This window comes from Sphaeramia orbicularis, unplaced genomic scaffold (genome assembly GCF_902148855.1).
Source record: "Sphaeramia orbicularis unplaced genomic scaffold, fSphaOr1.1, whole genome shotgun sequence".
In the NCBI taxonomy this organism is placed as follows: Eukaryota; Metazoa; Chordata; class Actinopteri; order Kurtiformes; family Apogonidae; genus Sphaeramia; species Sphaeramia orbicularis.
In genome coordinates, this window is record NW_021941625.1 from 152,426 (window position 1) to 164,544 (window position 12,119).

The 12,119-nt window shown below is 43.6% G+C and overlaps 1 protein-coding gene across 1 annotated transcript in view; it reads left to right on the forward strand.

The window, feature by feature from the left end:
• LOC115416574 (protein Shroom3-like) overlaps nucleotides 1-12,119 on the forward strand; it is a 38,209-nt gene continuing 26,090 nt past the window's right edge. Inside the window, 3 exon segments of the mRNA XM_030130386.1 lie at nucleotides 1-853; nucleotides 7,619-7,816; nucleotides 7,899-8,167. Coding sequence (XP_029986246.1) covers nucleotides 651-853; nucleotides 7,619-7,816; nucleotides 7,899-8,167 — 670 coding nt within the window. The 5' untranslated portion in view covers nucleotides 1-650.

Consider the following 12,119-nt stretch of genomic DNA (forward strand, 5'->3'; position numbering starts at 1 on the left):
ATACCAGCTGACAACTGTCAACATTTATTATATTTTAGAGTCAAGTTTTTTTTCTTTTCAAGATTGACAAGGGAGGCTCCGCCTCCCCTGCCTCCTCTGACTGCTGTCACTGCTGAACGCACCATGAAGTCCTGGTGTGTTTGAACTGCAGGACAGAAGTATGAGGCGTTCAAGGTCCACAAGTTCCAGCTGTTCAGAAGTTTGTCTTTTACTTCGTACGACACATTAACAGAAACATCTGAGGTGACATGACTAGAATGGAACAGAACACACTTCTACTTAGAACTGTTCTTATAATATAATTATAAAATGATCTTATGTAACGTCACCAAACTTGGCGGACTCCGCCGCTAACACCCTCTGTTTTGTTTGTCGTCTGTGAGTTCGTCTGATTGGTCGGAACCTTCCACCCTGGTCACATGGTCACTTTTTCACATTAACTTTTAATCAGTGAGTGACATGTCTGGTTTTTTTTATGCTGTTTTTAACAGATTTTAGTTTGTCTTTGTTTTAATAATGGTCGTATTTTGTTGCTCTTAGCCCGCTTAACCCCCGTGTTATCACTAGTTTTATTTACTGATTTAATCCCTTGGTTTATGTTTGGTGTTCGGCGCTTTGGCCGGCTGTCAGGTTCTTCAGGTGCTTTTTAAATGAAGTTGGTGTGGAACGGTCAAACTCAGAACAGAAGGACTGGACTTTTCTTTGACGGTGTGTTCAAGGACCTCTGGTTTTTTTACAGACGCGGTGAACCGCCGTCTCGTCCGCACTCGTGGCATTCGACGAAGCTCGGCGACGGTCGTCTGGAGTCGACGGACGCCGCGAGCAGCGTCTGGCATCACAACTACACCGCCAGGTCCGACGCACCACGAACGCACCACAAACACACCACAAACGCACCACGAACGCACCACAGACCACCGACAACACAGCACACAGGAGAACCGTTCAACTAGAACCCAGACCAGGACTAGAACCAAGACCAGGACTAGAACCCAGACCAGAACTAGAACCCAGAACTAGAACCTAGACCAGAGCTAGAACCCAGGGCAGAACTAGAACCCAGACCAGGACTAGAACCCAGGGCAGAACTAGAACCCAGACCAGGACTAGAACCCAGAGCAGAACTAGAACCAGACCAGGACTAGAACCCAGAGCAGAACTAGAACCTAGACCAGAGCTAGAACCTAGACCAGAACTAGAACCTAGACCAGAGCTAGAACCCAGGGCAGAACTAGAACCCAGACAAGGACTAGAACCCAGGGCAGAACTAGAACCCAGAGCAGAACTAGAACCCAGAGCAGAACTAGAACCCAGACCAGGACTAGAACCCAGAGCAGAACTAGAAACCTAGACCAGAGCTAGAACCTAGACCAGAACTAGAACCTAGACCAGAGCTAGAACCCAGGGCAGAACTAGAACCCAGACAAGGACTAGAACCCAGACCAGAACTAGAACCCAGACCAGGACTAGAACCCAGAGCAGAACTAGAACCCAGACCAGGACTAGAACCCAGACCAGAACTAGAACCTAGACCAGGGCTAGAACCCAGAGCAGAATTAGAACCCAGACCAGGACTAGAACCCAGACCAGAACTAGAACCTAGACCAGAACTAGAACCCAGACCAGGACTAGAACCCAGACCAGAACTAGAACCTAGACCAGAGCTAGAACCCAGAGCAGAATTAGAACCCAGACCAGGACTAGAACCCAAACCAGAACTAGAACCCAGAGCAGAACTAGAACCCAGACCAGGACTAGAACCCGGAGCAGAACTAGAACCCAGACCAGGACTAGAACCCAGACCAGAACTAGAACCTAGACCAGAGCTAGAACCCAGAGCAGAATTAGAACCCAGACCAGGACTAGAACCCAGACCAGAACTAGAACCTAGACCAGAACTAGAACCCAGACCAGGACTAGAACCCAGACCAGGACTAGAACCCAGACCAGAACTAGAACCTAGACCAGAGCTAGAACCCAGAGCAGAATTAGAACCCAGACCAGGACTAGAACCCAGACCAGGACTAGAACCCAGAGCAGAACTAGAACCCAGACCAGGACTAGAACCCAGACCAGGACTAGAACCCAGACCAGAACTAGAACCCAGACCAAAACTAGAACCCAGAGCAGAACTAGAACCCAGACTAGAACCCAGACCAGAACTAGACCAGAACTAGACCTGAAGAACCCCTAAAGCTTAGAGCGTAAACACAGGGTGTAGTCATACAAGTTCCAAACCTTCTACATGGTTTATATGTTGTGGAGTTCCTCAGGGTTCTCTCCTTGGGTTTCGTCTATTCCAGAATTACACGAGTTTTAAACCAAACTGAAACGACAACGATCAACAAAGATGGTCAAACCAAACGGAACAAACAGAACAAACAGAACAAACAGAACATCAGAGAACACTGAGTTTATTTTCAAAAAATATATAAACTTTAACAAACACTGGTCAGATGTTTTAGTTCCTTCAGCTTCAGGTCAAAGGTCAGTCCACTTCCTGTTCTGACCCTCCATTCAAACACATCTATGGAGGTCCAGAGTCCTAGACCTGGTACTGATGAGGGTCTGGAGTCCTGGACCTGGTACTGATGAAGGCCCGGAGTCCTGGACCTGGTACTGATGAAGGTCTAGAGTCCTGGACTTGGTACTAATGAGGGTCTAGAGTCATGGACCTGGTACTAATGAAGGTCTGGAATCCTGGACCTGGTACTGATGAAGGCCCAGAGTCCTGGACCTGGTACTGATGAAGGTCTAGAGTCCTGGACCTTGTACTGATGAAGGTCTGGAATCCTGGACCTGGTACTGATGAGGGTCTGGAGTCCTGGACCTGGTACTGATGAGGGTCTGGAGTCCTGGACCTGGTACTGATGAAGGCCCGGAGTCCTGGACCTGGTACTGATGAAGGTCTAGAGTCCTGGACTTGGTACTAATGAGGGTCTAGAGTCATGGACCTGGTACTAATGAAGGTCTGGAATCCTGGACCTGGAACTAATGAAGGTCTAGAATCCTGGACCTGGTACTGATGAAGGCCCAGAGTCCTGGACCTGGTACTGATGAAGGTCTAGAGTCCTGGACCTTGTACTGATGAAGGTCTGGAATCCTGGACCTGGTACTGATGAGGGTCTGGAGTCCTGGACCTGGTACTGATGAGGGTCTGGAGTCCTGGACCTGGTACTGATGAAGGTCTGGAGTCGGTCCAGTTCCTCCAAAGGCCACTCACTGCTCCTCCTATGCTAATGCTAATGCTAACGCTAATGCTAAGTGTGATGGTTCCTAAAGGGACAACAGTGTGAACTGAACCTCCGAACCTTTTTTTTTTTTTTTTTGTCAGTGTATTTTTTATTCATTTTTAGTTTTCCAAACATGCAACAAATAAGACAAACACTGAGACATATAACAGAGGAATAAGCCACCAGACAAGAAAAAAAAAAAAAAAAAAAAAAGGGTTCCACTGTGAAATCACAAACTTTTTGTACACAAACACATTAACCGGAGTCGAGGTGCATGGTCAGCTGTTCTACAGAAGAAATGAAAGGTTTCCATACCACCTTAAACTTCCCCAGTGAGCCCTTCAATGTGAATCTAATCTTTTCTATTTTTAGAAAAAACATGACGTCACATATCCATCTGCCAAAGGGGGGGGTTGTTATTCCTCCACTTTAAAAGAAGGAGTGTCCGTGTCCACAGGTGTGAATGGGACTGTTAGTCTGTATATGTTCAGTCTGTGATGAACTGGTCACATGTCCAGGGTGAACCCCGCCTTCGCCCATATGTAGCTGGGATAGGCTCCACCCCCGTGACCCTAGTGAGGATAAAACGGGTTCAGAAAATTAATGGATGAATGAATGAATGAGTCTCCGTCCTAAAAGGGAGGAGTAGGCCATACTATTTAATTGTGGCCTTTGTAGAGGGAGATCTTCTAATGGTTCTCCAAAAAGTCCGACAAAAGGGCACGGAGCAATGGTCAGACCACAAGTGACTGAATATACTTCAAATATTGAAGACCAGACTGTGGTTAGACTTGAACATGACCAGAAAGTGTGAAAGACAGTCGCAGGTGCCTGTCCACATCTGTCCCAAATAGGATGAAGTCCTGGGTGAATTTGGACGACTTAACTGTAGACACGTGCAGTCGGTGTACACTTTAAACTGAATAAGACTGTCCTGCACAAATAGTAGAGTGGATTCTTTCAAGTATACGTAACCACTGATCACCAGTCATATTTGTGCCCATGTCCTTCTCCCAGTTTTCTTTTATTATTGTCAAAGAGGAACATTCCATGTCAAAACTAGAAGCACTCGGAGAGCGCAGACCTCCGCCAAGGCTGATCAGTGGGCCCCCCCGTGGGCTCCCCCACCCCCAATCACCACCAAAATTTAATCATTTCTTCCTTATCCCATTTCCAACAAACCCTGAAAATTTCATCCAAATCTGTCCATAACTTTTTGAGTTATGTTGCACACTAACGGACAGACAAACAAACAAACAAACAGACAAACAAACAAACAAACAAACAGACAAACAAACAAACAAACAAACAAACCCTGGCAAAAACATAACCTCCTTGGCGGAGGTAAATATCTGTGTAGTTTTGATATGGTTCCCTGATCTCAGGCTGAATTTCTAGGTTTAAATCACAGGATGATGTCTGAGGTCACGAAGGAAACTGATTAAAGTGATTCTGTATAAAATGTCTGACTTGTAAGTATCTGAAAACATTTGAGCTGGTAGATCAAACTCCTGTCTGACCTGGTCAAATGACATGAAGATGTCATCCTTATACAACATACTAACATTTAACACTCCATTTTTCAGCCACTGTGTGGATGCATTATCTAAGAGTGAGGCTGGGAATAGATGATTTGCCGTGATAGGAGCGTGAATGGACATGGAAACTAGAGCATAGTGTTTACGGAACTGAGACCAGATCCTTAGGGAGTGGAGAACTACTGGATTTTGGCAGGTCTGAGGTGAATGCAAAGGAACAGAAGAACACAAAAGGGCCGTAAGTGAGATTGGGCTGCAAGAACTAGATTCAATTTGTAGCCAGCCTGGAAGATCTGTGGAGGATGTTGTGTCCCAACACCAGTATAGGAAACATTTGATATTAGCAGCCCAGTAACAGATCTGACAATCTGGTAGAGCCATTCCACCGTATATTTTAGGTCTTCGTAAAAACAGCTTCCTGATCCTAGGTGTTTTATTATTCCAAATAAAAGATGAAATAACACCATCAAGTTTTGTAAAGAATGTTTTGGTAAGAAAACATGGAATACACTGAAATAAAAATAAGAACTTAGGAAGGATATTCATTTTAACTGTACTAATTTGTCCAGCTAATGATAAAGGCAATGTGGACCATCGGGCTAGATCCCTTTGGGTACGCTCTAGAAGTGGAGTAACATTGGCCTTCACAAGCTGAGAATGAAACTTTGTAACAGATACACCAAGATAATTGAGTCTATTATTGGTCACTTTAAATGGTTTAGAATGAAATGAGATCTGACTAGCAGCCACATTAACGGGTAGGAGCTCACTCTTGTCAAGGTTGAGTTTATACCCTGGAAAACTACCAAAAACTTTGAGGATAGAAAGAATATGTGGAATAGACGTGAGGGGGTCAGATATGTAAAGAAGGATGTCATCCGCGTACAAAGAAATTTTGTGCTCCTTATCTGCTCTGAAGATCCCTTTGATATCAGTATGATTCCTAATAGTGGCTGCAAGAGGTTCCATTACCAATGCAAAAAGCAATGGAGATAAGGGGCAACCCTGTCTAGTCCCACACCGCAGAGGGAAATGTGTTGAATAAGTATCATTAGTCCTAACTGAAGCCAGAGGGGAAGTGTACAACAATTTTACCCGAGAGATCAAAGCATCTCCAAAACCAAACCGCTTAGGAACATGAAACAGATAACTCCATTCCATGTGATCAAAAGCTTTGTCAGCGTCCAAGGATAAAAGCACCTCTGGACACTGAAGAAGACGATGTGTAAACGATGTTAAATACACGCTTGACACTAAAAAACAACTGCCTGTTTTTGATGAATCCAGTTTGGTCAGGTGATACTATGGAGGGCAAAACAGATTCAAGACGGAGAGCCAACACTGTAGCCAGTATGCTAACATCCACATGAAGGAGACTTATTGGACGGTAGGAGGAACTATTACAGGGATCCTTGCCCTTTTTCAGAAGTACAGATGATGCCTGGCGTAGAGCTGGGGGTAAGGATTGGGCTTTTACACTAACATCGAAGACATCTTTGAGCAAAGGACTTAATTTTACTATAAACTTTTTATGAAATTCTGTAGAAAAGTCGTGTGGGCCTGGGCAGTTCCCACTCTGCATGTGACAGCTTTAGTCGTTTCATTTAAGGACACGGGGCTGTGTACAGAGTGTCTTACATTCTCATCCACTGTAGGTATATCCAGACCACCAACAAACATATCCATTAGTTTCAGATCGGAGGGGTGTTCAGATGTATATAAATTAGAATAAAAATCCTGGGGTTCCTTATTGGTATCTAAAGGCTCTGATAATAATCCCCTCTCAGATTCAGTTTGCTGACTTCTATGTGCAGTGGAAGTCTGTCTCAGACTGTGGGCACCAGCTTTACTTGGTTTCATATGACATATGTCTGTTTTTGAACAAAGCCCGTTCTGCCTGTCCAGTTGAAAGCATGTCAAATTCAACCTGATGCATCATTCGCTGTTTATATCGCTCCGGGGTTGGAGAAGAAGCATGGGCTTTATCTACTCCAGAGATGAGTTGTGAAAGTTGTGTTTGCCCCGTGGACCGATGCATTGTAGGAGATGATCTGCCCCCTCAGGTAAGCTCCGAGAGCCTCCCAAAGCAGAGAGGGGAGGGGAGCTGTCTTTGTTCACATTGGGTTCTAAAAATAAATCTATTTCAACATTAATAAAGGCAATAAAAGATTCATGTGACAGAAGAAGTGGATTGAGTGTCCATCTGAATCTGCCAGGTCTGTGGTTGGAGAAGGTTCAGACCAGTGGAACAGGAGCATGATCCCACATGACTGTACTACTGTAATCACATTCTGTTACCAAGGGGAGCACGGACTCATGTAGAAGGAAAGAATCAGTGTGTGAGTAGGTGTGGTGGACAGCTGAAAACAAAGAACCTTCCCTCTTAGTGGGACACAGGCCTCTCCACAGGTCAGACACATCTGACCACAACAAACTGGGCTGTTTGAGTTCTAACTGGGCGATTTGAGGATCGACCTAAAATGGGATTAATTACACACAGTCACCAGCTGGAATAAGTTGATGAGTATCTAAGTATGGTATGGTTGACAGGAAACTGTTCATGAACTTCAGCTCAGCCCAGTTCGGAGCGTACACACAGGCTAATGTCACAGGCCAGCTCCAGCGCTGACCCGGTCCAGAACCAAAACTCCCACCAGGGTCTGACGGCTTTCCCATGCTACAGATGATACTGACGTGTTAATCAGAATTCCAGCTGAACTTCCGAACCTTTTGACCCCGCCCCACCCCCTCCAGTGGGCGTGTCCCACATTACCTCCTGTCTTTGTGTGGTCATTGCTGACATTGACTTTGACCCCCCCCCGCTGATGATGTCACTGTGTCTCTCAGTGTGTCCGACCTTTCCGCCGGCTTCGACTCCGGCGGTGGGAGTCTGAGGAAGAGTCCGGACCAGTACAGCTCCAGGGGCAGCATGGACAGCCTGGACCCGCCCCCGTCCTCCCAGCTCCGCCCTGGGACCCAGCAGCGCCACGTCCACGGCGGACCCCACCCTGCCTACTCGTCCTGTCAACAGCTGTCCTCCTCCAGGTACGCCGCCGGCGCCTCAGACCGCCACCGGTCAAACGTGTCGACCGTGTGGGTGACTTAGGCTCCTCCCTCTGTGTTCCAGGTCGTCCAATAGCATCGACCTCCTCCACAACAAACGGGACTCCGCCTACTCGTCGGTCTCCACCAGCTCCAGTATCCCAGAGTACCTGAGCTCCGCCCCCTCCTTCGGCGCCGAGCGCTCCTATTCGCTGGAGACCGTCCCTCAGAGAGGAGGCGGAGCAGAGGCGCGGCAGGAGGACGTCCGATACTTCCGGACGGTTTACGACGCTCAGCAGGAGCAGGAGCTGAGAGGGGGCGGGGCCAAGGCAGGGCCAAACCCACACCTGCAAGGTGAGCTTCCTGTTCCACAGATTTAATGAAAGACCAGATTCAGTCATTTATATTTGAGTCTGAACTGTCCTGTAGACCCTGGACCTGAAGGACCTGATGGACCTGAAGGACCTGATGGACCTGATGGACCTGAAGGACCTGAAGGACCTGATGGGCCTGATGGACCTGAAGGACCTGATGGACCTGAAGGACCTGAAGGACTTGATGGACCTGAAGGACCTGATGGACCTGAAGGACCTGATGGGCCTGAAGGAACTGATGGACCTGATGGGACCTGATGGACCTGATGGACCTGATGGACCTGATGGACCTGATGGACCTGGTGGACCTGATGGACCTGATGGACCTGATGGACCTGATGGACCTGATGGACCTGATGGACCTGAAGGACCTGAAGGACCTGAAGGACCTGATGGACCTGAAGGACCTGATGGACCTGAAGGACCTGATGGACCTGAAGGACCTGATGGACCTGAAGGACATGAAGGGGGTTCTACATCTCCTGTTTGTTTCCTGTTTGTTTCCTGTTTGTTTCCTGTTTGTTTCCTGTTTGTTTCCTGTTTATTTCCTGTTTGTTTCCTGTTTGTTTCCTGTTTATTTCCTGTTTGTTTCCTGTTTTTCTGTTTGTTTCCTGTTTATTTCCTGTTTGTTTTCTGTTTGTTTCCTGTTTATTTCCTGTTTGTTTCCTGTTTATTTCCTGTTTGTTTCCTGTTTATTTCCTGTTTGTTTCCTGTTTATTTCCTGTTTGTTTCCTGTTGGTTTCCTGTTTGTTTCCTCTTTGTTTCCTGTTTATTTCCTGTTTGTTTCCTGTTTTTCTGTTTGTTTCCTGTTTATTTCCTGTTTGTTTTCTGTTTGTTTCCTGTTTGCTTCCTGTTTGCTTCCTGTTTTTTTCCTGTTTATTTCCTGTTTGTTTCCTGTTTGTTTTCTGTTTGTTTCCTATTTGTTTCCTGTTTGTTTTCTGTTTATTTCCTGTTTGTTTCCTGTTTGTTTTCTGTTTGTTTCCTCTTTGTTTCCTGTTTATTTCCTGTTTGTTTCCTGTTTATTTCCTGTTTGTTTCCTGTTTGTTTCCTGTTGGTTTCCTGTTTGTTTCCTCTTTGTTTCCTGTTTATTTCCTGTTTGTTTCCTCTTGTTTTCCTGTTTGTTTCCTGTTTGTTTCCTCTTGTTTTCCTGTTTATTTCCTGTTTGTTTCCTGTTTATTTCCTGTTTGTTTCCTGTTTGTTTCCTGTTGGTTTTCTGTTTGTTTCCTCTTTGTTTCCTGTTTATTTCCTGTTTGTTTTCTGTTTGTTTCCTGTTTGCTTCCTGTTTGCTTCCTGTTTTTTTCCTGTTTGTTTCCTGTTTATTTCCTGTTTGTTTCCTGTTTGTTTCCTGTTTATTTCCTGTTTGTTTCCTGTTTGTTTCCTGTTTATTTCCTGTTTGTTTCCTGTTTGTTTCCTGTTTATTTCCTGTTTGTTTCCTCTTGGTTTCCTGTTTATTTCCTGTTTGTTTCCTGTTTATTTCCTGTTTGTTTCCTGTTTATTTCCTGTTTGTTTCCTCTTGGTTTCCTGTTTGTTTCCTCTTTGTTTCCTGTTTATTTCCTGTTTGTTTTCTATTTGTTTCCTGTTTATTTCCTGTTTGTTTTCTGTTTGTTTCCTGTTTGCTTCCTGTTTGCTTCCTGTTTATTTCCTGTTTGTTTCCTGTTTGTTTTCTGTTTGTTTCCTATTTGTTTCCTGTTTATTTCCTGTTTGTTTCCTGTTTATTTCCTGTTTGTTTCCTGTTTGTTTCCTGTTGGTTTTCTGTTTGTTTCCTATTTGTTTCCTGTTTATTTCCTGTTTGTTTCCTGTTTTTCTGTTTGTTTCCTGTTTGTTTCCTGTTTATTTCCTGTTTGTTTCCTGTTTATTTCCTGTTTGTTTCCTGTTTGTTTCCTGTTGGTTTTCTGTTTGTTTCCTATTTGTTTCCTGTTTATTTCCTGTTTGTTTCCTGTTTTTCTGTTTGTTTCCTATTTGTTTCCTGTTTATTTCCTGTTTGTTTCCTGTTTTCTTCCTGTTTGTTTCCTGTTTATTTCCTTTTTGTTTCCTGTTTGTTTTCTGTTTATTTCCTGTTTGTTTCCTGTTTGTTTTCTGTTCGTTTCCTATTTGTTTCATGTTTATTTCCTGTTTGTTTTCTGTTTATTTCCTGTTTATTTCCTGTTTGTTTTCTGTTTGTTTCCTATTTGTTTCCTGTTTATGTCCTCTTTGTTTTCTGTTTGTTTCTGTTTGTTTCCTGTTTGTTTTGTGTTTGTTTCCTGTTTATTATGGAATCACAGGAGTGCCAAAATTAAAAGGAAATAAATGTGGAAATAAAAAGAGAATCAATAAAGGAAATGTGGAAATAAAAAGAGAATCAATAAAGGAAATTTGGGAATAAAAAGAGAATCAATACAAGAATCAATGATAAAAAATATACAAATGCAGTCATATCATTGCTTTTGCTTATTCCATTTTGACATTGTCTTTTCCATTTACGTTTTGACATTGTCTTTTCCATTTGCGTTTTGACATTGTCTTTTCCATTTGCGTTTTGACATTGTCTTTTCCATTTACGTTTTGACATTGTCTTTTCCATTTACGTTTTGACATTGTCTTTTCCATTTGCGTTTTGACATTGTCTTTTCCATTTACGTTTTGACATTGTCTTTTCCATTTACGTTTTGACATTGTCTTTTCCATTTACGTTTTGACATTGTCTTTTCCATTTACGTTTTGACATTGTCTTTTCCATTTGCGTTTTGACATTGTCTTTTCCATTTACGTTTTGACATTGTCTTTTCCATTTGCGTTTTGACATTGTCTTTTCCATTTACGTTTTGACATTGTCTTTTCCATTTGCGTTTTGACATTGTCTTTTCCATTTACGTTTTGACATTGTCTTTTCCATTTACGTTTTGACATTGTCTTTTCCATTTACGTTTTGACATTGTCTTTTCCATTTACGTTTTGACATTGTCTTTTCCATTTACGTTTTGACATTGTCTTTTCCATTTACGTTTTGACATTGTCTTTTCCATTTGCGTTTTGACATTGCTTTTACCTGATGGCTCAAGCTGTCAATCAAATGGCTGTGGGCGGGTCTTTCTGTCCAGGATAACTAGTCGATACCTGATCAGACGATTCCTGTTTGACAGTGGCTATGCAGTAGCTCTGTTTATGTGTTAGCTCTCAGCGCGGGAGACCAGAAGTAGCGTCACGGACAAGACGTAGACGCGCATACACACGTGTCAACTAGAACCATGTCTGCATTCATCAGTGCAGATATTTCTCCAAGACTTTCCATTACATCTTCCACCAACCTTAAAATATAGTCCGTTGGAAAATTTTCCTCCACATACCGAGCAATTGCTAATAATTCTCGTTGAACGCCTCTTCTCAATTCGTCCACGTCAACCATATTTAACTTTCCCTCTTTTAACTACAGATAAATGTGTATGCGCGTCTACGTCTTGTCCGTGACGCTACTTCTGGTCTCCCGCGCTGAGAGCTAACACATAAACAGAGCTACTGCATAGCCACTGTCAAACAGGAATCGTCTGATCAGGTATCGACTAGTTATCCTGGACAGAAAGACCCGCCCACAGCCATTTGATTGACAGCTTGAGCCATCAGGTAAAAGCAATGTCAAAACGCAAATGGAAAAGACAATGTCAAAACGTAAATGGAAAAGACAATGTCAAAACGTAAATGGAAAAGACAATGTCAAAACGCAAATGGAAAGGACAATGTCAAAACGTGAATGGAAAAGACAATGTCAAAACGTAAATGGAAAGGACAATGTCAAAACGTAAATGGAAAAGACAATGTCAAAACGTAAATGGTAGACAATGTCAAAACGTAAATGGTAGACAATGTCAAAACGTAAATGGTAGACAATGTCAAAACGTAAATGGAAAAGACAATGTCAAAACGTAAATGGTAGACAATGTCAAAACGTAAATGGAAAA